The sequence below is a fragment of the Hemiscyllium ocellatum genome, chromosome 18, assembly GCF_020745735.1.
Source record: "Hemiscyllium ocellatum isolate sHemOce1 chromosome 18, sHemOce1.pat.X.cur, whole genome shotgun sequence".
NCBI lineage: Eukaryota > Metazoa > Chordata > Chondrichthyes > Orectolobiformes > Hemiscylliidae > Hemiscyllium > Hemiscyllium ocellatum.
In genome coordinates this window covers 69,680,265-69,705,759 of record NC_083418.1, presented here as the reverse complement: position 1 = coordinate 69,705,759, position 25,495 = coordinate 69,680,265, and the positions used below count along the sequence as shown (strand labels likewise).

Genomic DNA, 25,495 nt, shown 5'->3' with positions numbered 1-25,495 from the left:
GCTGTATAATTAGTTTTATCCCCAACTTTAGTTTCAATAGATATCTCCACTTCAGTCTGTCAATGCAAATGTAGATAAATGACTTTTTCATTTTCATTTATACAGCAATATTTAATATAGGTAAAAATATGTAATTACAGAACTGTTGAGGGAATGAACAGATGCTGAACTGTGATGGGAGAAACTAAGAGATGTGACCAAAGCCTTTGTCAGAAAGATAGGTTTTAAGAAGACTTTTAGAGACAGGGGGATTAGTGAGCGGAGAAGATTGGAAATTGCGTAGAATACAGCCTTGGTGGATAATTCATCTCTTGCAAAAGGTGAGCAGAAAGAAAGAGTAGAACAGTCTCCCGTTATTTCTATGTTTGATTTTTACTTTGAATTTTCCAGGTTTCTCCCATTTCTCTAGTTGTATTGTTTATGGAATGTATGCAAAGTTTATACCTTTGTATATCTACATGCCCTAAAGATATGTCCAATTGATGGGTTATTTCTCTTTGGTCTCAGGAAGCCATGTTTTGTATTGTATTGCGTGGAGCACGCCTTGGGCAAGCTATCCTAAGTGATGTCCTTCAAGCAGGCTGCGTTCCTGTAATTGTTGGCGATTCTTACATCCTCCCATTTTCAGAAGTACTGGATTGGAAAAGGTATGCAGTATACTGAAATTTTACTAGATTCCTTTCTCCAGCAAAATGTATATACATAAGCTGCTTGTACCAGCAATAGAAAATTACTTTTGTGAAACAAAGAACTGTGGATGTTGGAGATCTTGGTAAAATCTTAGCAGGACTTATATACTTAGTGGTAAGGTCCGAGGGAGTGTTGCTGAACAAAGAGACCTTGGAGTGCAGGTTCATAGTTCCTTGAAAGTGGAGTCGCAGGTAGACAGGATAGTGAAGAAGGCGTTTGGTATGCTTTCCTTTATCGGTCAGAGTATTGAGTACAGAAGTTGGGAGGACATGTTGCGGCTGTACAGGAATTGGTTAGACCACTGTTGGAATATTATGACAATAGACAATAAGTGCAGGAGTAGGCCATTCTGCCCTTTGAGCCAGCACCACCATTCATTATGATCATGGCTGATCATCCTCAATCAGTATCCTGTTCCTGCCTTATCCCCATAGCCCTTGATTCCACTATCCTTAAGAGTTCTATCCAACTCTTTCTTGAAAGTATCCTGAGACTTAGCCTCCACAGCCTTCTGGGGCAGAGCATTTCATGCACGCACTACTGTCTGGGTGAAGAAGTTTCTCCTCAATTCTGTTCTGAATGGCCTATCCCTTACTTTTAAACTGTGTCCTCTGGTTCGGGACTCACCCATCAGCAGAGACTTGCTTCCCGCCTCCAGAGTGTCCATGTTGCGTGCAGTTCTGGTCTCCTTCCTATCGGAAAGATGTTGTGAAGCTTGAAAGGGTTCAGAAAAGATTCACAAGGATGTTGCCAGGGTTGGAGGATTTGAGCTATAGGGAGAGGCTGAACAGGCTGGGGCTGTTTTCCCTGGAGCTTCAGAGGCTGCAGGGTGACCTTGTAGAGGTTTACAAAATTATGAGGGGCATGGATAGGGTAAATAGGCAAAGTCTTTTCCCTGGGATGGGGGAGTCCAGAACTAGAGGGCATAGGTTTAGGGTGAGAGTGGAAAGGTATAAAAGCGACCTAAGGTGCAACTTTTTCCCACAGAGGGTGGTACGTGTATGGAATGAACTGCCAGAGGAAGTGGTGGAGGCTGGTACAATTGCAGCATTTAAGAGGCATTTGGATGGGTATATGATTAGGAAGGGTTTGGAAGAATATGGGCCAGGTGCTGGCAGGTGGGACTGGATTGGGTTGGGATATCTGATTGGCATGGACGGGTTAGACTGAAGGGTGTTCCATAGCTATATATCTCTATGACTCTATCTGAAACAAAAATAGAAATTGTTGATGAAACCTAAGCAAGCGGTCCCCAAGCAGAAAATGAGCTCTTGTTCTTTAAGTTTGTGCAAACTTACAACCCATTGGGCTCGACATCAAGTTGAATAACTTTAGAGCCTGATTCCATCCTTCCTATATTTTTTACCCACCCTGATCATATTATAACTGTGCTTTCAGCAGTCACTCCTACTCTCAGCTTTCATTATCACTTATTCAACTTCTCTTCTGGCCTATTATCAATAATCCCCTGGTCTGCCTATCTCTTTCATATCTCTCTCTTTCTCCGCTCTCTCTCGGCTCTCTCTTCACCTATCCAGTCAGCTCCCTTCACTTGCCTAGATGAGTGCAGCCCCAACAACTCAAGAAGCTTGACACCTCCAGGACAAAGCAGTCCACTTGATTGACACCATATCCACAAGCATTTACTCCCTCTACTGGTGCTCTGCAGCACCAGTGTGTGCTATCTACACGATGCACTGCAGAAATTCATCAAAGATCTTAACACAGCACCTTCCAAACCAACATCCACTTCCATCCACACGGACATGGGCAGCAGGTATATAGGAGCACCATCACCTTTAAGCTCCATTCCAAGCCACTCACCATCCTAACTTGGAAAAATATCGCTATTTGTTCACTGTCACCGGGTAAAAATCCTGGAATTCCCTCCCTAACAGCATGTGGACTGTAGTTCAAGAAGGCCACCTTCTTGAGGGAAACTAAACAATAAATCTAGCCAACCAGCAATTCCCATGTTCCACATGAATAAATTTGTAAAAAGCCATTCAGTTGTAAGAATTACTGCAAAGTCTCAAAAAAGAAATGGAACCGGACAGCCCACATGGCATCAATCTAGACACCAGAAATGACAACTGCAGAAAAAGCCCTGTCAACCCTGCAAAGTCTTCCTCAGTAACATCTGGGGGCTAATGCCAAAATTGGGAGAGCTGTCTCACAGAATAGTTCAGCAACAGCCTGACATTGTCATATTCATGGAATCATACTTTACAGACAAAGTTCCAGAAACCACTATCACCATCCCCAGATATGTCCTGTTTCAGCAGCAGGACAGATCTAGCATAGTTGAGAAGAAGTTGCCCTTCTTCTCAACATTGACTCTGGACCCCATGAAGTCTTATGGCTTCAGGTTAAACATGGGCAAGGGATCCTGCTGACAACCACATACCTTCCTCAGCTGATAAATCCGTACTCCTGAATGCTGAGTAATGGGGGTGGCCCGAGCACAAAATGAACTCTGGATGGGGGTATTTCAGTGTCTATGACCAAGAGTGGCTTGGCAACAGCACTACTGATTGAGGTGGTCATGTTCTGAAGGGCGTATCTGCTTTTCTGGCTCATAGCAGATCGTGAAGGTTCCAACAAAAGAGAAAAACCATTATGTACAGTTCTGGTCACCACTCTACCAGAGGATGTGGATGCTTTGGAGAGGGTACAGAGAAAGTTTATCAGGATGTTCTCTGTATGGGGATTTCAGCTATGAAGAAAGGTTGGATAGACTGGGTTTGCTTTCTCTGGAACGCAGGAAGTTATGGGGAGATCTGATAGAAGTTTATAAGGTTGGGAATAGCATGAATAGGTGGAAAGCATGAGGCTTTTTCCCGGGGTGGAGGGGTCAATTACTATGGACCACAGGTTCAAGGTTAAGCTCCCTCCCACTTGAGTTGGGAGGGAGCTTAAAACATGAGCGAGGCAAGTTTTTCACAAAAAGAGTGGTGAGTGCCGAGAGAGCGCTGCCAGGGGAGTGTTGGAAGCAGACACAATAGCAGCATTCAAGAAGCACCTGGAAGAATACATGAACAGAGGGATAGAGATCCTGTAAGTAAAGACAGTTTTATTGTAGAAGGGCTAAACGTGTCAGCACAGGCTTGGAGAGCTGAAGGTCCTGCTCCTATGCTGTATTGTTCTTTGTTTGTAAACATATTCAGTCTTATCCTTACCAATCTGCTATCCACAGATGCATTTGTCCATAACAGTATCAGTAAGAGTGACCATTGCACAAATCTATGGGAAAAGAAATCCCGCCTTCAGGTTGCGAGTACCCTCCATTTTGACAGTAACATTGTAATAAACGGGACAGACTTTGACTAAATCTAGCAACTCTAGACTGGGCATCCATGAATGCTGTGGGCAATCAACATTGGAATTGCAATCCAGCATAATCATCAACTGCACGACCTAGCATGTCCCCCACTCAAATATTATCATCAAACCAGGAGAATAACTTTGGTTCAATGGAGAGTGCAGGAGGGCATACCAGGAGTAACACCAGGCATACCTAAAAATGAGGTGTTTATCTGGTGAAGCTACCAAATAGCATTACTGACATGCCACACAGAATGAGCAGCAAGTAATAGACAGAAGCAATCCCACAACCAACGGATAAATTCTAGGCTCTGTTGTCCCATGACATCCAGTTGTGAATAGTGGTGGATAGTGAAACAACTCACTGGAGGAGAAGGCTCCACCAATATCCTCATCCTCAATGACAGAAGAGCCCAATGTGTCAGTGCATAAGCTAAGGCTGAAATATTGACAGCAGTCTTCAGTCAGAAGTGTCAAGTGGATGATCCATCTTGGCGTCCCCCAGTGATTCCCAGCATCACAGATACCAGTGTTCAGCCAATTCAATTCACTTTATATGATGAAACAGTTGAAGGCACTGGATACTGTCAGGGCTGTGGTCCTTGCAAATATTCTGGAATAGCGTTGAAGACTTGTGCTCCAGAACTTGCCTCTCTACTAGCCAAGCTATTCCAGTACAGGTACAACACTGGCATCTATCCAACAATGTGAAAAGTTTCCCAGTTATGTCCTGTACACAAAAAGCAGGACAAATCCAACCTGGCTAATTACCACCCCAGTCTACTCTCAGTCATCAGTAAAGTGATGGAAGTTGTCATCAGCAGTAATATCAAGCAACACCTGCTTAGCAATAACCTGCTCATTGACACCCAATGTGGGGTCTGCCAGGGACACTCCGCTCCTGACCTTATTACAGACTTATTTCAGACTAAGAGAACTGAATTATGGAGGTGAAGTGAAAGTAACTGCCCTTGACATCAAGACCGCATTCAACCAAGTGTGGCAAAAAGGATCCCTGGCAAAATTGGAATTCATTGTTATCAGAGCACAATCTCTCCCCTGGTTGGACTCATACTTGGCACATGGGAAGATGGCTGTGGTTATTGGAGGTCACACCTCAGCTCCAGGACATCTCTGCAGGGGTTTCTCAGAGTAGTGTTCTTGGCACAACCATCTTCAGCTGTTTCATCAATGACTTTTCCTCATCCTAAGGTGAGAACTGGAAATGATTGCACAATATTCAGTACCATTTATGACTTCTAAGATACTGAAGCAGTACAAGTTCAAATGCAACAAAATCTGGACAATATCCAGCCTTGGGCTGACAAGTGGCAAGTAACATTCGCAACATATCAGCAATAACAGGCACTTTAACTGCTGCCCCTTGACATTCAGTGGTGTTACCATCACTGAATTCCCCCACTGCCAACATCTTGGGTGTTGCCATTAGCCAGAAACTCAATTGGACTTGTACATAAATACCTTGTCTACAAGAGAAGGTCAGAGGCTAGGAATACTAAAGCGAATAACTTATCTATGGACTCCCCAAAGCCTGTCCACCATCTTTAAGGTACAAGTCAGGAGTGTGGTGGAATATTCCCAACTTGTCTGGATGGATGCAACTCCAACAACACTCAAAAAGCTTGAAACCATCCAGGACAAAGCAGCCTGCTTGATTGACACCATATTCCCAGGCATCCACCCCTTTCACTGCTGATGCTTTGTAGCAACATTGTGTCCTATGTACAAGATATGCTGTAGAAATCCATCGAAAATCGTCAGCTAGCACCTTCCAAACCATGACCACCTCCATCTAGAAGATCAAGGATAGATACACAAGAACACCACATCTGCAATTTCCTCTCAAGCTACTCACCATCCTATCTTGGAAGCATATTGCTGTTCCTTCACTGTTGCTGACATAAACTACGAATGGTCATTTTGTTTAATAGTAAGCTTTTTTTCTCTCCGCAGTCAGTCATATGTATTACATGCATGGAGTCTCGTCACCATGCTTATGAGCCTGCAAGCAAAACAACAGGCGAATAGAAATTTTATTAGCCAAACGGAAAGTGTACTTTCTCCACATAGAATTGCATGCAGTTGCCATAGCTTAGTTTAGATGCAGCTTGGTAAAGCTAAGGCTTAGGGACCCAAGTGTGTGTAGGTATGCTAGTAAATTTTAGTTCGAGAAATCTATGTATTGTACACACACATTTCCTATGTTTCCTGTTGCTTGTCTGGTTAGAACACCACCCTATGTGGCTTTGTTTGTCAAACGTATGTGGAGCTGAGTGAAAATTTTCACAGTTCTGAGAGGTGGTGTAAGAAGAAATCTACCCAAAGGATGGTGGGAATCTGGAACTTAACTGCCTGTAGGAGTGATAGAGGCAAAAAGCCTCATAACGCTTACATATTTTGATGTAAACTTGTGATGTCAATGCATTTAAAGGTTATAGGCCAAATGCTAGAAAATGGGATTGGACTAATTAGGTGGTTGTTTTTGACCAGCACAGACTCGATGAACCAAAGAGCCTTTTTCTTTGCTGTAGGCATATGACTGTGATATGTAGGCATGTTCAAATCCAATCTGATATTCTAGATTTTATTGCACAGAAAAAAAGTTGATGCTTAATGATGCTAAAATGTAGTGAATGGGGGTTTGCTTCTTGATGAGGTGCTGCAAGACTGCTGCTTTCCATATAATTGCACACATTAATTGTGGTTGCCAAAGTAAAGAGAGAATTGGAATAATCTTTGAATGCTCTCCTGTACGACTGCTGTTTACTGTGTTCATTTTTCAGAGCCTCTGTGGTCATACCTGAAGACAAGCTTTCAGAAATATACAGTATTTTAAAGACTATCCCTCAGCAACAAATTGAAGACATGCAGAAACGGGTATGAAAGGTTAATGTATTCACTGAACATGATATCAGTTGAAGTTTGTTTTGTTGTACATGTATCTAAGTCTCTTATCGGCTACATTTGGCCAAATTTGCACCATGTTTCGGATAGGAGATTCAGATCAGGGCCGCATCAGAAAGGCAGAGCCATAGTGCATTCTGACGGGACCCTCATCATACAGAACCAGGAAAGACAAGACTATGCCCCTTTTTCACAACAACAAGCTGCCATATTTTGTAACTTCAAGATCCAAGCAAATTATCTGATTGAAATGGATACTTTCAGAGAGTTCCAAGCGTAGGGGAATTGTTCAGTGGAGTCTTCAATTTCCTGACTAATTTCTTTGGAGTCTGCTATGATGGGGATTCCAAAGGAATCATGTACAACTCCCATGTATGCTTACTGTTCAGCAGTTATGTGCCAGTAACAGTTATTTGGAAAATCCAGGCCATTATCTCTACTTCAGTACCTGGCTGTCTGCTATCAGTTTTCCTTATTTGCTGCTGTATACATCTATACATAATTTGAAGTCGAACTTGAAAGATAATTGAAAGATGTGCTAATACGAATAAGTGGATATGGGTGTTAGTAGGAGTTTAAACTTTAATTTTGACCAATTCCCACTGGTAAAGTGCAAAATAACTTTTTAAGAGCACATGGTGCACAGCAGTTTTCTACTTGGCATTACTCTCTCCCTTTCCTACTGCTTACTAAAGTAAGCAAGCCCAGATGAGCATTTGCCCCTCACTGCAGAGCAGAATATACTGGATGCTAGAAATCTGAAATAACAAAAACTGAGAAAAACTCAGCAGATCAGATACTGCTTATGGAAAGAAAGCCAGTTTCCTTATTGTGTATCACCAGTTGCTTGTGTGTCTCTATTGTCATTGGCAACAGGAATATCAATCGAGTAGCTGTTGTTGAGGATCTTTCGAGGGAGTGCAGCGTAGGTTCATGAGGTCAATTCCTGGAATGGCGGGACTACCTTATGCTGAAAGACTGGAGCGACTGGGCTTGTACACCCTTGAGTTTGGAAGACTGAGAGGGGATCTGTTTGAGACATATAATATTATTAAAGGATTGGACACTCTGGAGGCAGGAAACATGTTTCTGCTGATGGGTGAGTGCCGAACCAGAGGACACAGCTTAAAAATACGGGGTAGACCATTTAGGACAGAGATGAGGAGAAACTTCTTCACCCAGAGAGTGGTGGCTGTGTGAAATGCTCTGCCCCAGAGGGCAGTGGATGCCCAGTCTCTGGATTCATTTAAGAAAGAGTTGGATAGAGCTCTCAAGGATAGTGGAATCATGGGTTATGGAGATAAAGCAGGAACAGGATACTGATTAAGGATGATCAGCCATGATCATATTGAATGGTGGTGCAGGCTTGAAGGGCAGAATGGCCTACTCCTGCACCTATTGTCTGTTGAAATAAGCACATCTCAACTCTGAGCAGCAGAACTGACAATGACAAAATGCATTTGTAGGATTGCACTGGCCTGCCAGGCAGTGTCAGCATCTGAACTTAGCCTTAAAAATATTTCTGAACAGAAGTTTTGAATAATTTGTAAAGTACATAGAGATCTTTGTATTTTTACACCCATCTCTGTTAGCCATCTACATGCCTTGGGTGGTGAACTGCAATTAGCTGAATTATTATTCCTGTGGGGTTACCGTTAACTGAAAATAATATTTCCAAAACACACTCTCTGCAAGATCATATATTGGTTTGAAATTGTATGAACTGTAATAATCATTCACCATAGGCTCAGAAATTCGCAAGTGGTGCCTAAACAAAAAAAAATGGAAATAAGCAGCAGATCAACAGCATCTGTAAAAAGGATAGTTTACTTTTCAGGTGCCTTCAGATGTGAAAGTAACCGATGAGTACGTATATTGATAAACAAAGTGGAAGGTTTAAAAGCACAGTTTAAATATCAGTAGTATGATGCAACAGAAGAAATAATAAAGCATTAAAGGAGAAAGAAGGCATTAAAGAAACAAAGGATGCATAACTATCTAGGAATATTGAGAAAATGTTTGTGAACCAGCTAGTTTTTCACCTTGTGTCTCTCTTTAATATTTTCAAATTTTCTTTAAGGTTCTCACTTCTCTAGGTACTTCTCTTTCTTTGATGTCTCTGTGTTTTTTTTTGTAGATATTTTTATTGAAATTTAACATTTTTGCAAATTTACAAAAATAAACAAAACTCTCAAATACAAACATTGATGTACAATTAAATCATATATACAATAGTCATAATTTAACAAAGAAAAGAGAAAGAAAACAAAAAAAGAAAAAAAAGAAACGAAAAAAGAAAGAAAAAAAAACTCAACTTTCTACTAATCTAACCTATAACTAACCAGAGCGTATACCTAAGTCTCTTACATGCTCGGAATGTATAAACATCAAATATAATAAAACCCGTATTCGCGCAGGATTCCTCTCCCAAGGGGCCCCGGAGCAGCCCAGTCTGAAATCTTCACTAAATAAAAGCCCTTGTTAGGATAGCCGAAATATCTGCATTTATATAATTCAAAAAGGGCTGCCATATTTTATAAAATAATTCAATCTTTCGGTGCACCATATTTGTGAGGAAGTCAAGGGGGATATATTCCATAATTAATCTGTGCCAATTTGAAAGTCCAGGGGGGCCCTCAGCCACCCAGTTCACCAAAATATTTTTCCTTGCACAGAAAGAGAGAATAGAAAATAGTCTCTTCCCATGCATATCCAGAGATGAGAGGTTCGAAAAGCCCAAAAGGAGAGATACAGGGTCCACCCTAATTTCCGTTCCTAAAATTTCTGTCAGGGTATTTGCCACTTTAGTCCAGTATCTGCGGATTTTCTGACAAGTCCACAGACAATGTACAAAAGTACCCACCTCTATTTTGCATTTAGGACACATTGGAGATGCTCCTGCCTTAAATTTTGCCAGTCGAGCCGGAGCTATATGGGCCCTATGAAGTATCTTTAGTTGGATAGCCTGAGTTCTGTTACAGATAGCAATTCTTCTAGCATTTTCCCAAATGTCATTCCACATATCCTCAGAGATTTCTAGCCCCAAGTCCTGCTCCCATGTTTTAAGCAGGTCATCCATGTCTCCTGAGACTCCATCATGTAGCAAATGGTATATAGTACTAACGGAGGATGCCCCCGCTGGTCGTAAGACATTACGTTCTCTGTCTGATTTATAAAGACTATCTATTAATGTAGTCTTCCTCTGTATATAATCTCGAACTTGGAAGTATCGAAAGAGATCCCCATTAGGTATTCCGAATTTCAGACGCAGCTGCTCAAAGGACATCAGGATCCCATCTTTAAATAGGTCCCCTAAGCATGAGATGCCCCTGGATCTCCAGAGTTTAAAGGTGGCATCTGTAATCCCCGGTTGGAATCCCCATGCGCCTATTATTGGTGCATGGGGGGATGTTTTATGTGAGTTACCCTCATTTTGCCGCATTATATTCCAGGCCTTAATTGTGTTTAATATTATGGGATTTTTACAGTGGTCTGTAATGATTTTCCTCTTATCTGAAAATAAAAGGTTAATAAGTGGGTATTTTACTTGGGAGGCTTCGATATCCAGCCAAATTGATTGTGGATCAGATGAAACCCAATCAGCTATGTAACTTAGTAGGGAGCTTAACTGATATTTCCTAAAGTCTGGGAAGTCCAGTCCTCCCCTTGCCTGTGGAAGCTGTAGCTTCTTCAGCTTAATAAGGGGCCGTCTATGGTTCCAAATAAAGGAGCCCAACCAGCCATATAATTTACGTAGGGCTAGCCTTGGCAGCATCAGCGGGAGCATTCTCATAGGATATAAGAGACGGGGCAGAACATTCATTTTAATTAATGCTATTCTCCCTAGCCAGGAAATCGGAAGGTCTCTCCATCGCTGGAGGTCCTGCCTTATCCTTTCCATTAATTGTACAAAATTAGCCCTATACAGCTGATCAAATACTGGCGTGATAAAAATACCTAAATATAAGAAGCCCTCCAGGGACCAACGGAAGGGAAAAGGGGATCCGTCCATTAAGTGGGGTATCATAGCCAGACCACCTATTGGCATGGCTTCCGATTTTGAAAAATTAATTTTATAGCCTGAGAATGCACTAAATGTATTAATAACTTGAATTAGACGAGGCACTGACATTAAAGGATTACTGAGGAATAAGAGAACGTCATCTGCATAGAGGGTAATTTTGTGTTTACCTGTACCAATCCTCGGGGCCGTTATATTAGGATCAGTCCGGATGGCTTCTGCTAATGGTTCGATTATCAGTGTAAACAACAATGGTGAGAGAGGACATCCTTGACGGCAGCCCCTACCCACACTGAAGCCATCCGATCTTAACCCATTAGTAATAACAGCTGCTTTGGGGTCATTATACAATGTTGAAACCCATTTGGTAAACACCTGTCCAACGCCAAACCTTTCCAATGTGTAAAATAAATATGACCATTCAACCCTATCAAATGCCTTTTCCGCATCCAATGAAATTACTACTCCTGGTATCTTTCCCTGATGACAGGCTTGGATCATATTCAAGACCCTTCTGATATTATTGGATGATCTGCGGCCCTTAATAAATCCCGTCTGGTCCTCCTTTATAATATATGGCAGTACCCTTTCTAGTCTTAGTGCTAACATTTTTGAGAGAATTTTAAAGTCTACATTTAGTAAGGATATTGGTCTGTAAGTTGCACAATCTTCTGGGTCTTTTCCTTTTTTGAGGATAAGAGAAATATTTGCTTCTTTCAGCGTGGGCGGGAGACAGACCTGACTATGCGCAAAATTATACATATCCATAAGTGGGTCAACCAATATTCCTGTAAATTCTTTATAGAATTCAGTTTGAAAACCATCCGGGCCCAGTGCTTTTCCGCTCTGAAGTTGCCTAATTGCCTCAAGTATTTCTTGGACTGTTAAAGGGGTATTTAGGGCCGACACCTGTTCCGGAGTCAGGCCTGGGAAGGTCAAATTTTTTAAAAATGACTGCATCCTCCTAATCCTATCTTCACAATCCTGCGATCTATATAGTTCAGAATAAAATTCTTTAAAGGTCGCATTGATCTTTTTATGATCATGAGTCAGGGTACCTGTACTTTCCTTGATGGTCGGAATAGTTTGAGGGGCTTTCTTTTTCTTTGCAAGAAATGCTAAGTATCTACCCGGTTTGTCGCCATATTCATATAATCTTTGTTTCGCAAATAATATTTCCCTTTTAGCCGTTTGAGTAAGCGCGGTGTTTAAAGCTGTCCTAAGAGCTGTAATCCTCTGCAATTTTGTGATAGAAGGTCTATCAGCGTATGCTGTTTCGGCTGCTTTTAGGCGAGCTTCGAGCAGACGCTGTTGCTCTCCCTTCATTTTCCTCTGGGTTGCTGAATAGGAGATGATCAAACCTCGTGCATAAGCTTTGATGGTCTCCCACATCATTGACGGATTGCTAGCCGTACCAGTATTAATTTCTAAAAAAGTTTTAAGTTCTTGGGAGAAGTACTTTAAAAATTTGCTATCTTTTATCAGGAAGGGGTCCATACGCCAATGCCGAGCAGATGTCCCATTGTTCTTTACCTTAGTTTCCATGTATACAGCGGCATGGTCAGAGATTGCTATAGTACCTATTTTACAGGTTGCTATAGAGTTTAGAAAAATCGATGGGGCAAAAAACATATCAATTCTTGTGTGACATTTATGTGGATTAGAGTAGAAAGAAAAATTTCTACCCTGTGGATGGAGACATCTCCATACATCTACCAATCCTAATTCTTTATTCAGGTCCGCCAGTTGTCTAGATCTGGGAGATACTCCAGCGGCACTCTTGGGAATCCTGTCTATTTCCGGATCCATAATACAATTATAGGGGGAGACTTTAATTGTATGACGGGCACCAAAGGCCATCAGTTTTGAAAAAGCTTCCGTTATGAATTTAAAGGGGTGTGCCGGGGGCAGTATACATTTAAGATCCCATATTCCTCTCCATTTATGAGGGCTTTAATCAAAATATATCGTCCAGATTCGTCTTTTATCTGATTTAGAATTTTCAAAGGGAAGTTCTTCCGGACAAGGATAACGACTCCCCTGCTTTTTGAATTAAAAGAGGAAAAAAAGGCCTGATCAAATCCACCCTGTCGTAATTTTAAGTGTTCTTTATCCGACAGGTGTGTCTCCTGTAGGAGAGCTATATCAACTCTCTCCTTCTTAAGATTTGATAATATTTTCTTCCTTTTAACTGGCGAATTACTCCCCCTGACATTCCAGGTGCACCACTTAACCGACTATTCAGCCATAATCATCTGGACAGATCCGAGACCCCTCGGGAGGGGAAACCCTATCTAAAACATCCCGAGCATGGAGCATACAAGATTTACAAAAGTAAAGACTCTCTGATACACTCAAAACAATATAACAAAAAACTCTTTCTAAGTATAAAAAATATAAAACATTCCGAATTGGAGATTTTCTCCCTTGTTCCCAGGGAGCGTCACTTCCTCTCCCACAGTCCATCTTACCCTCTTCCAACCATTGCCCCACCCTTGACCCAGGTGTTCCTCAATAAAATGAGGAGAATTCAAATATAATATAAAGCTAGAGTTAACAGTGAACACCCCATCCCCACCCACACCCACATCTAAATATATTTGGGAATATTAATACCATATATAACTATAAGATTACAATCTCAACATGTAATACTTAAATATAATACCACAAAATAACAGGGGAAAGAAAAACAACCCCGCTCCTAAAAACAGAAGTAAAATAGAATAAGGTAACCACCTCTCCCCATCAACATTAACCAAATGCCCCAACATATATATACATACACACATAGGGGGAAAGATAAGAAAAGATGAAGGGATGTAAACCAAAATAATGGGAAAGGCAGACCAGCGTCCACAATCTCTTACAGTTTATTTAAGAGAGTCCAAGAATTCCTTAGCCTTCTCCGGTGATCCGAAGTTATATATGGATCCTTCGTGGCTAAGGCGTAGCGTCGCTGGATATCGTAAGGAGTACTGGATATTTAAGTCCCTTAAACGCTTCTTCGCCTCATCGAATGCCTTCCTCTTTCGGACCAAAGCTGGGGAGAAGTCCTGGAACAGCATGATCCTGGATCCTTTGTGGGTCATAGCTTGGGGATCTTTTCCCAGATTTCTTGAGGCTTCCAGGAGCATCTGCCTCTCCCTATAGCTCTGCAGCTGGAACAGGACCGGGCGTGGGCGCTGGGTTGAGCCGGGCCCACGTACTGTGACCCGGTAGGCCCATTCTACCCTTACCTGGCCTGATCCAGTATGCAGATTTAAAAGTTGTGGCAGCCAATGCTCTAAGAATGCTGTCAGCTGACCTCCCTCTTCCTGCTCGGGCAGGCCCAACAACCGAATATTTTTTCTACGACATCGATTTTCGAGGTCATCAATGTGGTTTTCTAGGTTCTGGACTCGATTCTCGAGAAAACGGATGTGGTCGGCTGTTGATTTTATCCCAGTCTCTGAGGCTGCGGCCTTCGACTCCACCTCTCTGACTCGGCACTCCAATTCCTGAATGTCTCTGCCCTGCTTCTGCAGCTCGGCTGATAGTGCTTCTCTGCTCTGCCGAGACTCATCGATAAAAGCATCAATCTTCACCTCCCACCTGGCAAACATCTCCTCAAAGCTCATCTTCATTGGTAAATCTCCTGAAGTAGCTGAAGACACCTTTGTTGCAGCTGAAGAGGGAGAGGGTGGGGGAGGGGTCCCTGCTTTCTTAGAGCCGCCTGTTCCCTTCCCTTTACTCATTTTCCAGCTAGTATTAGACTATTTAAATGTACTAATAGGTAACTATTTAAGGTTAACAACTATTATAAATGGTTTAGTGAGTGTGATGGGGGTGGATAGCCCACTTTTCCCAAGTTTTGGGCAGAGCACTGTGGACTCAGTCTTGCTGGGTCGCCGCCATCTTGGATCCCCCGTCTGATGTCTCTGTTAGTTTATCTCTGAATGGTTTCTTACAGTTTACTTTTGGTGCTTCCTTTGAGGTTTTTGTTTTCTGTGTATTTCCTCATCGCTCTTCAAATATGCCTGTTCATTTGTTCTGATCCATTTCTGCTCTGGAGTCTGCACCTGAACCATTGACCTTGTTGTCATCACAGTTGTTGATTGACCTGCTGTGTGTTTTTGGCTTTTCCAAGTTACTGCATTTGTTGCCACTGAAACTGCAGCGTTGTGTTTACCTCCCTGTCAAAGTGCCTGTGACATTGCTGCCGAAATACCTGCTATCAGCAGCAACTCTGTATGAAAGACTTTGACAATCCAGAATATTGAGCACTTCAAAGCTATGTTAGCAATGGCAGAACAAATAAAATGTGTTCTCTTCCAAAGGGTTTCTCTGTGAAGTCTTATATGTTGGATGATCTTACTTGGCCAGCCTGAAATCATGGTTCAGGATTGTAGTTTTCAGAGTCAATGAGCAGAATAGCAAGCCAAGTGATACATTGAGTGGGGGAGCAGTTGAGTGTCAAATGGGGCTGCAAGTTGGAACAATGACATCGGTTCACGTTTAGTGCAGCCAATCAGCAGAATGGGTGCCAGTTGCCTATTCTGGACTCACATCATCACCAATCTTGTTTGTCAGCAGGTATATATTGTTTCCAGCTTAGGATCAGAAAAATTCATCTGGATTTTGCTGTAGGAGGAGACAGAGGGTTGTGGTGAAGGATTTTTTTTTTGGATGAAGCCCTGGGATCGGTAGTAGATCTAGTTCCACTGGGATCGGTAGTAGATCTAGTTTTGTTTGTCGTTTATATAAACAATTTTGATGAGAATATGGTAGGCATGGTTGGAATGTTTGCAGATGACACCAAAATTGGTAGTACAGTGGACAGTGAAGAAGGTTATCTAGATTACTAAGATATCTTAATCAATTAGGCCATTGGGCTGAGGATTGGCAGATAGAGATTAATTTGGATAAACGTGAGATATTGCATTTTGGTAAAACAAGCAAGGGCAGGACTTATGCAGTTAATGGTAGGCCCATGGATCATGTTGTAAAATACAGAGACCCGGGGTTTTGGTACATGACTTGAAATTTGCATCACATGTAGACGGGGTGATTAAGAAGGCATTTAGCAAGCTTGTTTTCATTGCACAGTGTGTAGGAATTGGGATGTCATGTCGAGGTTATACAGGGCATTCATGAACACTCTGTTGGAGTACTGTGTGTAGTTGTCGTCATCCTGCTATAAGAAGGAAATTATTAAATTGGAGAGGGTTTATGAAAGATTTACCAAGCTGTTGCTAAGAATGGAGGGTTTGAATTTTAAAAATAGGCTGGATAGGCTGGGACTTTTTTCACTACATAGGAGATTGAGGGATGACGTTCTAGAGGTTTTTAAAATCATGAGGGGCATCAATTAGGTGAATAGCAAGGTTCTTTTCCCTAGGATGGGGGAATTCAGATCTAGTGGGCATATGTTTAAGGTGAGAGGACAAAGTTTTAAAAAGACCTTGAGGAGCAACACTTTTTTTACACATGGTGGTTCATGTGTGGAATGAACTGCCAGAAAAAGTTGGTGATGCAGGTACAGTTTCAGATAAATACATGAATATAAAAGGTTTGGAGGAATAAGGCCAAACACAGGTAAGTGGGACTGGTTTAGTTTGGGAATATGGTTGGCGTGGACTGGTTGGACCACATCTGTGCTGTATGACTATGACTCTAATCGCTCAGTTAGACTTGCTTCACATTCTTCAGCCTAGAATGTTTTTTTTGAAAATGGTTCCTGCTAACTGTGCAACAAGGGAAAAGGGGGGGCATGCAGGATCCAATTGAGTAAGGCCTTTACAATTAAAATTCAAGAAAATTTAAACTTTTCATTTTGTTTTCTCTTCCTTTCCCCAATCAACAATTGTTCCCAATTTGACATGGAATTCACCCACTCTTAGCTTACACTTCCTTTTCAGTCCTTGCACTGTTAATTCATAATCCTTTAACCTGATTGGGCAGAGTTAATGACCTCGCTCAATTGGATCCTGCATTCCCCCTTTCCCTTGTTGCACAGTTAGTAGGAAACACTTTCAAAGCAAATGTTCTAGGCTGAAGAATCTGCAACAATTTCTTGTTGAAATCTGCAACAATTAATATCTGAATAATTAAAATGTACTAATTTTCAGCCCCAGAGAAGTGAGTTCACCTGAAATGTTCAATTATTGCTGTCAAAAGGATGATTACACTCGTAATGACAATATGAAATTTTGAGGTACTCTTTAATTTCTTTCTACTGCAATAAATCTATTATTTTAACGCGTGACAATAAATCTTTTATTTTAACACGTGACAATAATGGAGTAGACAGCAACACTCTAATTTATTAATTTAATAATGCCGTGACATAATAGTACCATTTAAATATAAATAAGATGGTGTACTGTTAAGGCTTCATTGTTATTTTGACAGCAAAATATGGCTGATTTGTGTTCTCCGCTAGTGTTATATGATGTTGAGGAATGCACGGTATCTCAGTGGTTAGCACTGGTGCCTCTCAGCACCAGGGACCTGGGTTTGATTCAAGCCTTGGCTGGCTGACTGTTTGGAGTTTGCACATTTCTTCCCATGTCTGTTCAAATTTTCTTTGGGTGCTCCAGTTTCCTCCCACAGCCCACATGCACATTAGGTGGATTGGCCATGCTAAATTGACCTCCTATGCAGACAAGATAGATGAGCCATGATAAATGCAGTATTATGAAGATGGGGTTGGGATTGTGTCTGGGGGTTGCTCTTCAGAGGGTTAGTGCAGACTGGATGTACCAAATGGCCTCCTAATGCATTATAGGGTTTCTGTTGTGGTTCTGTTCGCCGAGCTGGGAAGCGCTGGCATTGCTGGAGGAAACATCACAGAAGTGCTTCACAGGAGGCTCCCAAGCACTGAGGATGTCACCTAGACAGGGGACGAAACGTTTGCAACACAAACTCCCAGCTCGGCGAACAGAACCACAACAACGAGCACCCGAGCTACAAATCTTCTCCCAAACTTTGAACACCCACAGGCGAGAGACGCTAAGACAATATAGGGTTTCTGTGATCTCTGAATGATTGAAGAAAAATGACTTCTGTAACAGGCAGGTTTAACCCCATAGTTCTTTAGCATTCCTTTGAGCAAGTGTTTTAAATAAATGATTGCACATATTAGTATTGAGCGATTGTGCGGTTTCTGTCGTTGAACCCTCATTTAAGGAAGAATGAAAAGGAATGTATTTGGTTTGTTTCTGAGATTCACTTTTAAATAGTATTGCCATCTTTAAGAACTTATTATGGCAAATACTCAATGTGTTTGGTAGAAGGACCATGAGAAAAGCATATTGCTAGCCTTTTTTTTTGACTTCAGGCTTCCTTGTCGCAAGAAGATTCCAATTTGTACTTTTTCATCTTTGTCTCAGTTTACCCTGTTGTGATTTTGTGGTGGATTATATCAGGCTTTTGTTTTTGACAAGCAATACAGCTACAAACATGGTTTTACTTAGAGATGAAAATTGCCTAAAGAACAGTTTAAGTTGCTCTCATCTAGGATAGTGATATTTGTGTGTGTGTGTGTGTTTGTGTGTGTGTTCATTAATATTTGCTAGAAAGATGAGATGTGCAGTTTTGCTCTTTGGAGCCTGCAGCAATCTGTTTAGGAAAGTGGATAATACTCTTTGCATATACGTCTTGGTGAGAGAAACCAGCTGGGTGTGAGATCGAATAGCTGGAACCATGGCTAACAATTAAATTGCAGCCTTTTTTTCCTAACGATTTAGAAGAAAAGGAAATGAACTGAACTGAACTTACACTTTTAGCTGATTTTATGACTGCTCAATTTGTACTAAAGTCTAGTTTTTGAATGCAGGGCTAGGAGATGAGTAGGTTGTTAATTTTTAGTTAGTATGTTTCCAATGCTGCCATACAGTAATTATACTTTTACTGGATATGCTTTACTACAGAATAATTTTTACCACATTGGCTTAGGTTGGCCTACATGAGCAACAGATGCATAGGTGTTTGATAGCTATTCGTTTTTTTTTGCTTTCCCTCCTTGAGGTTGTCCATCTGTTTGTAATCTTCAGAGTACAATAACATTTGCGTTATCCAGCATGAACTGGATTGATAAAGCTAATCAATCAAAATGGTGGTTAACCCATTATAATTTGTGGAAACAGAAGGAATCAAATGAAGGCATGTTCTGGTGCCCTGACCACTCCTGAGGTAAAATAAAAATGCTTTAACCAGTTCATTTAGAGGTTATATCTCCCTAATTCTGCACTGTCTGGTCCTGCAACCTCTGTGGTCCAACATCTGCAGTAGTCAGCCTTTCCTGGACAACTGGTAACTGTACATCAATCTTTAATTCAATTTGTTTTTGTTGCACTTTGTCCAGTTGGATATTCCTAATCCTGTTTTGGGTGTCCAATTGGAAAATAATTCATCCATTAAACATGTGATTGGCACAAGTATAGGTGAGGTCTTCATTCCATTGTGGAATCAAATGTTTGTGTATTGAATATACTTGATATTTTTGATTTCGTAAGAGATTTCATGTGGATTTACTTACTAAGTGAGTAGCTTACATTTGATTTACAATTGTTTTGTGACATTTCGTAGTCTGGGGTGTGGCTCAGAGGGAAACTTTCAGGTGGTGATATTCCAATTTATTCTCTTTGCCCTTCTGAGTATTGAGGGTGTATGTTTGAAAGGTGCTGTCAGAGGACCATTGGTGAGTTACTGCAGTGCATCTCACATGGCACACACTGTTGCTACTGTACATCAACAGTGAAAGGAATGAATATTGCATGTGAATATTGCCGGTAGGGCTCCAGTCTGGCAGGCTCCTCCCCTGGATGGTGTCAAGCTTCTTGAATGTTGTTGGAACTGCACTCATCCAGACAAATTGGGAGTGTTTTATCTTCCTCCTGATTGTGCTTTGTAGATGGTAGACAGACTTTGGGAAGTCAGGAGGTGAGTGACTTGCTGCAGTATTCCTAGCCTCTTGTAACCATAGTAGGTATAATGTTCAGTTTTCGTGTAAAAGAAATAAATAACTGGGGAGCATTCTCAAGTAGTGATGTTGTTTTCTTCAAAGCGAAGGACAAAAGGGCAAGCTAGCAAAATGGGGCAGTATTAACAAAATCAGAAATTTCAGCTTTTCCTGATCCTTGGAAAGTCATGCAGGTTTGCATCAGGTCTCCATAGTTATATCAGAGAGAGAGTTCCAAGAGATTACTTTACCTTAGGGACTTGGGGGAGGGGCGATGGAGATGTGATAGGTGGAATGAGGTAAAGGTGAGGGTGATAGGCCGGAGTGGGGTGGGGGCGGAGAGGTCAGGAAGAGGATTGCAGGTTAGGGGGGGCGGTGCTGAGTTCAAGGGAATCGACTGAGACAAGGTGGGGGGAAAGGAAACGAGGAAATTGGAGAAATCTGAGTTCATCCCTTGTGGTTGGAGGGTTCCCAGGCTACCTGGACTACACCTCCTCCCACCCTGCCCCCAGTAAAAACTCCATCCCATATTCCCAATTCCTTCGTCTCCGCCGCATCTGCTCCCAGGAGGACCAGTTCCAATACCGTACAGCCCAGATGGCCTCCTTCTTCAAGGACCGCAGATTTCCCACAGACGTGATCGATGATGCCCTCTACCGTATCTCCTCCACTTCCCGCTCCTCCGCCCTTGAGCCCCGCCCCTCCAACCGCCACCAAGACAGAACCCCACTGGTTCTCACCTACCACCCCACCAACCTCCATATACAGCGTATCATCCGCCTTCATTTCCGCCAACTCCAGACGGACCCCACCACCAGGGATATATTTCCCTCCCCCCCCCCCCCCCCCCCCCCCCCCCCCCAATCAGCGTTCCGCAAGGACCACTCCCTTCGTGACTCCCTCGTCAGGTCCACACCCCCAACCAACCCAACCTCCACTCCCGGCACCTTCCCCTGCAACCGCAGGAAGTGCAAAACTTGCGCCCACACCTCCTCCCTTACTTCTCTCCAAGGCCCCAAGGGATCCTTCCATATCCGCCACAAATTCACCTGCACCTCCACACACATCATCTATTGCATCCGCTGCACCCGATGCGGCCTCCTCTATATTGGGGAGACGGGCTGCCTACTTGCAGAACGCTTCAGGGAACACCTCTGGGACGCCCGGACCAACCAACCCAACCACCCCGTGGCTCAACACTTTAACTCTCCCTCCCACTCCACCGAAAACATGCAGGTCCTTGGACTCCTCCATCGCCAGAACATAACAACATGACGGTTGGAGGAAGAGCGCCTCATCTTCCGCCTGGGAACCTTCCAACCACAAGGGATGAACTCAGATTTCTCTAATTTCCTCGTTTCAAATTTGTGTTGACAGGATGTGTATCCCTGTCACTGGTACAATTTAGTTGATGCATTTAAACAGTTGAAACATTAGGTAAGTTCATAAAAGGCTGTACTTTGTAAATGACCACTTGTCAGAGTTTTGACTTTGTCAAGTGTTGGAAAGACCAAGAGCGTAGGACTTCAGAAATGGAGAATTTAATATTTAAGGCTCATTACACCTGGGATTGAACCTTACGGCCAGGTCCAATTGCTTTTCGTCTGGTGATTTTGTAAAACAGATTCTCAAAGCTCCTTGTGAAATGTTGAAATACAGTATAGGTGTTGGATGTCAGTTGAGTTTGAAACAGTAAAAACAGTCAGCATTGATGCTAATATTAATCCCTTAAGTTCTGGCGAAGCTGTAATCGTTGGCAAGCAAAGCACAACAAAATAGGAATAACTGTACGTTGTTGAAATTACCTACCTTCCATGATGTTTGAAGCACAAAATTGTAGAGCTGTAAGGCATAAATTCAGAGTGGTCAGTGGCTAAAGGAAACTCTAATGAGAACAAAATAAAAGTTTATTTCTCTCCTGAAGGAGAAAGACGTAAATGAGAAAGTAAGATTGCTGGGGCTAGAAGTGAGGTCTCATGCTAAACTCTAAAAGAGGTGCAAGAAATCTATTAGGAGAGGCTGTGTCTGAAAGACAGTCATCCTGGCCTGCCAAATACTTGGTGTTCGTAACTTCCATTTCATCCTCCTTACTAAATTTTTAAAACAGCTAGTAGAACTGGAGCAAGGCCTGCTTTGTTTGGCATTTTTCAGTGTTGAAGCAGCAACCCTTAACTAAAAGCAGTTTAAAGTAAAAGTTGATGATTTAATTTGAAGCCGGTGGAGTTGGAATACTTTCCCCAAGGCCATGTAATCATGCCATCTCTATTGTTGCTTCAGACCTCCCTCCTTTCTTTGCAGACTTTACATATGAAGTATTCTTTACAAGGCAATGAGCTGATATTCCCCTCACCTCCATTATCAGCCTTCCACAGGGACCGTTCCCTCCAGGAGACACTGATCCGCTCTTCCTTCACTCGCACCACCACCACCACCCCTCACCCCCAAACAACCCCACAGTAGATTCTCCTGCAACCGCAGAAGATATAACACCAGTTCATTTACTTCCTCCCTCCTCCGTATCCAAGGGCCCAAACACACCTTCCAGGTGAAGGAGCGCTTTATCTGCACTTCACACAATCTACCACATTTGTAGTTCATAATATGGTGTCCTCTCTATTGGGGAAACGAGGTTTAGACTGGTGACTGCTTTGCAGAACACCAATGTTCTGCCTGCAAAAAAGACCCTGAGCTTCCCGTTGCCTGTCACTTCAACATTCCCTGTTCTCTGACTACCACCAGTGAAACTCAGCACAAGCTGGAAGAACAGCACCTCATTTTCCACTTGGGGAACCTGCAGCCTTCTGGACTCAATAAAGAGTTTAACACCTTTAGGCTTGAGCTCTCCGATGTTCTTACCCCAACCCTCACAAACCAGGCCTTGTTATCACATAGTCTGCTGTTAAGCATAACCTATTGTTAGTCGCGAAAAGTCCCCATTAATAGCTATTCACACTCAGCCAAATTGTTATCCACTCCTTTGTTTATCCAACTGTTCTTCTCTCGCTTTGGGCTCTATCCCCACATATCACTTACTCCTTACCCCCCTCCCCACCCTATCTTCTGCATATAAATCAAAATCTTCCGAGTTAACATCAATTCTGAAGAAGGGTCACTTGACCCAAAGCATTAACTCTGATTTCTCTCCACAGATGTTACCAAACCTGCTATGCTTTTCCAGAAATTTATGTTTTTGTTTGTGAGCTGATATTCATGTTTTTAGAATCAGCGTGCTATCTCTGGAGGCAAGACTTGTGCTGGCTGTTCACCCAATAATGTTAAATTAGCCCAGAGTTTCAATTAACTTGCCTCAAGTCTCCCAGTTAGAGAATATACTCTATTCGTGCTATTTAAATGGACTGAAAGAAATTTGAGGCCCAGGCTGTTTAGATCCATGTGTATTTCAACACTACAAAATTACCCATACTGACAATTCAAAGTCTAGTTACAGATTCTAGTCTTCTCTCAACTTTGTCACAGTACATTTGTTTATAAATTCTAAGGCCCTGAAATGGCTCTTGTGGTATATTAACAGATCAACGCTTAACATGCTTATCTGAAATTCCTCTGTTATTTTGGCAAAGATGTTGAGGCATTTATTTAACTCAGTTGATTTTCCTTTTAAAATGGCAGGCATGAAGTTGATTACTTACATGCTTGTATTCAGCAGCATAATTTTAGAATAAAATTATTGAATCTGAAACCCATACTGTGCTTTGACTAGCAATGGTCCTAAACTCTGAGCTGACACTGCTCCCTCTGCCCTTCATTGCACGCAAAGGACTGAAAGTACAATCATTAGGTAAATAGGTGTTATATTGAATGTTTTCTAATAAATAAAACTCATTCTATCAATTGCATTCATTGCCATTTTAACTTACTCCATTTTGACTACTTGATTTTATATGTAAACAATAATGTCAGATTGTTAATGATTTTATGCATATTCAGATCAAGGTTCTAAATCTGATCTGAAGTAGGAATGAACTCTGACTCATTGTGGTTATGGTCACTTCTAACCTCCAATCAATCTTTCTTTCCAAATCTTTCTTATCTCCCTTATTTGATTGATAATAGTACGGTCAGTGCTCTTCTGAACTTTCCTCTTCAGCCTGACACTCCCCTCTCTTCATCCTGATACTCCCTTTTCTTCATCCTGATACTCAAAATATTCCATTTGATGCACTGTTCCTCCTCCTTGCATCCTCAGCTGTGTAAAATCAAGGCTTCTTGCACCATTTCATTTTTAACTCATTCTTTCCCTCAATCCCAAAACTGGAGCTCTTTCATTCCTGTTTCATTTATCTGATTACAGCAGTTTGACTTGCCTTTTCTTCTGGCTTGAAATTTTCAAACTCATTTGACTTTCTGATGAGTTGAATACACCACCCTCACGAAATTGACTTTGAGAGTACTGGGATCACAGAAGTCAAATTATAATTATACTGAGTTACAGAGGGCCAAGATTCAAGTCCTGATCAGAGTGGTGCTGGAAAAGCACAGCAGGTCAGGCAGCATCCAAGGAGCAGGAAAATCAACGTTTCAGGCAAAAGCCCTTCATCAGGAATGGAGGGATTCAAGTCCATCGGTGGACTAAAGTATGTTACAGTAAACCTGATTTGGCAAGTGATTGTTAATTCTACTGTTGCAATTTAGCTAATTAAAGAGAGGTCAAATAAATGCATTAGGTCAGTGAGACCCACTAGCATAGAGGTTTATTGAGACAGGTAGATATGGTGACTGAGTAGTAATGGCACTGTACGAGTAATTCGGAAATCTAAGCTAATTTCTTGGGGACTTGGCTATAGAATCTCACCGTAGCAGATAATGAAATTGGAATTGAATAAATTCTGGAATTAAAACTTGCCTGGTGATAACCATGTAACAATTATCAATCATTGTAACAGCCTATCTGTTCACTGATGTCTTTTAGTGAAGGGAATATGCCATTCTCATCTGATCTGGCCTGCATATGACTGCAGATGTACGAGAATGTGGTTGATTCTTAACTGCCCTCTGAAATGGCTTAGCAAGCCACTTAGTTGTATCATGCGATTATAAAGTCTAAATAAAGGAATGAAACTGGATGGATCACCAGACAAGGATCTAAGCACTAGAATCAACAACTGCAGGCAGAGCCATACTGACCATACAGAGATCATCTGGGAGCATATGTCAGAATTGGACTGCTGTCCCAAAAATCAGTCAAGCAGCAACCTGCCATAGCCATACTCATGGCTTGCAAACAATGTCCCAGGCATCACTATCACTATCCTTGGTTATATTCTGTCTCCTTAGCAGGACAGGCCTAGCAGAGGTGTAGAACACAGTTGTATACAGCCTCAGTGTTGCCTCCAGATCTCATAAAGTCTCATGCTATCAGGTTAAACACGCTAGAAATGTTGTTCCTGATTACTGCTTATACCTCACCCCCCTCAGCATATGAATTAATAATTCTCCATGTTGAATACCTTGGAGGAAGCACCGAGGGTGGAAAGTGCACAAAGTATATGGGTATGGCGCTTCAGTGTCCCAAAGTACTGGACTAAATCTGTAGTAAGTGGTGAGGTAAAATCTTCATGACCTCATCCTCT

The 25,495-nt window shown here is 42.0% G+C and overlaps 1 protein-coding gene across 1 annotated transcript in view; it reads left to right on the top strand.

The window, feature by feature from the left end:
• The window catches only part of ext2 (exostosin glycosyltransferase 2), a 193,700-nt gene that overhangs the window by 78,001 nt on the left and 90,204 nt on the right, over positions 1–25,495 (top strand). The window contains exons 6-7 of the mRNA XM_060839088.1: positions 508–647; positions 6,819–6,912. Coding sequence (XP_060695071.1) covers positions 508–647; positions 6,819–6,912 — 234 coding nt within the window. The remainder of the gene's footprint in view (positions 1–507; positions 648–6,818; positions 6,913–25,495) is intronic.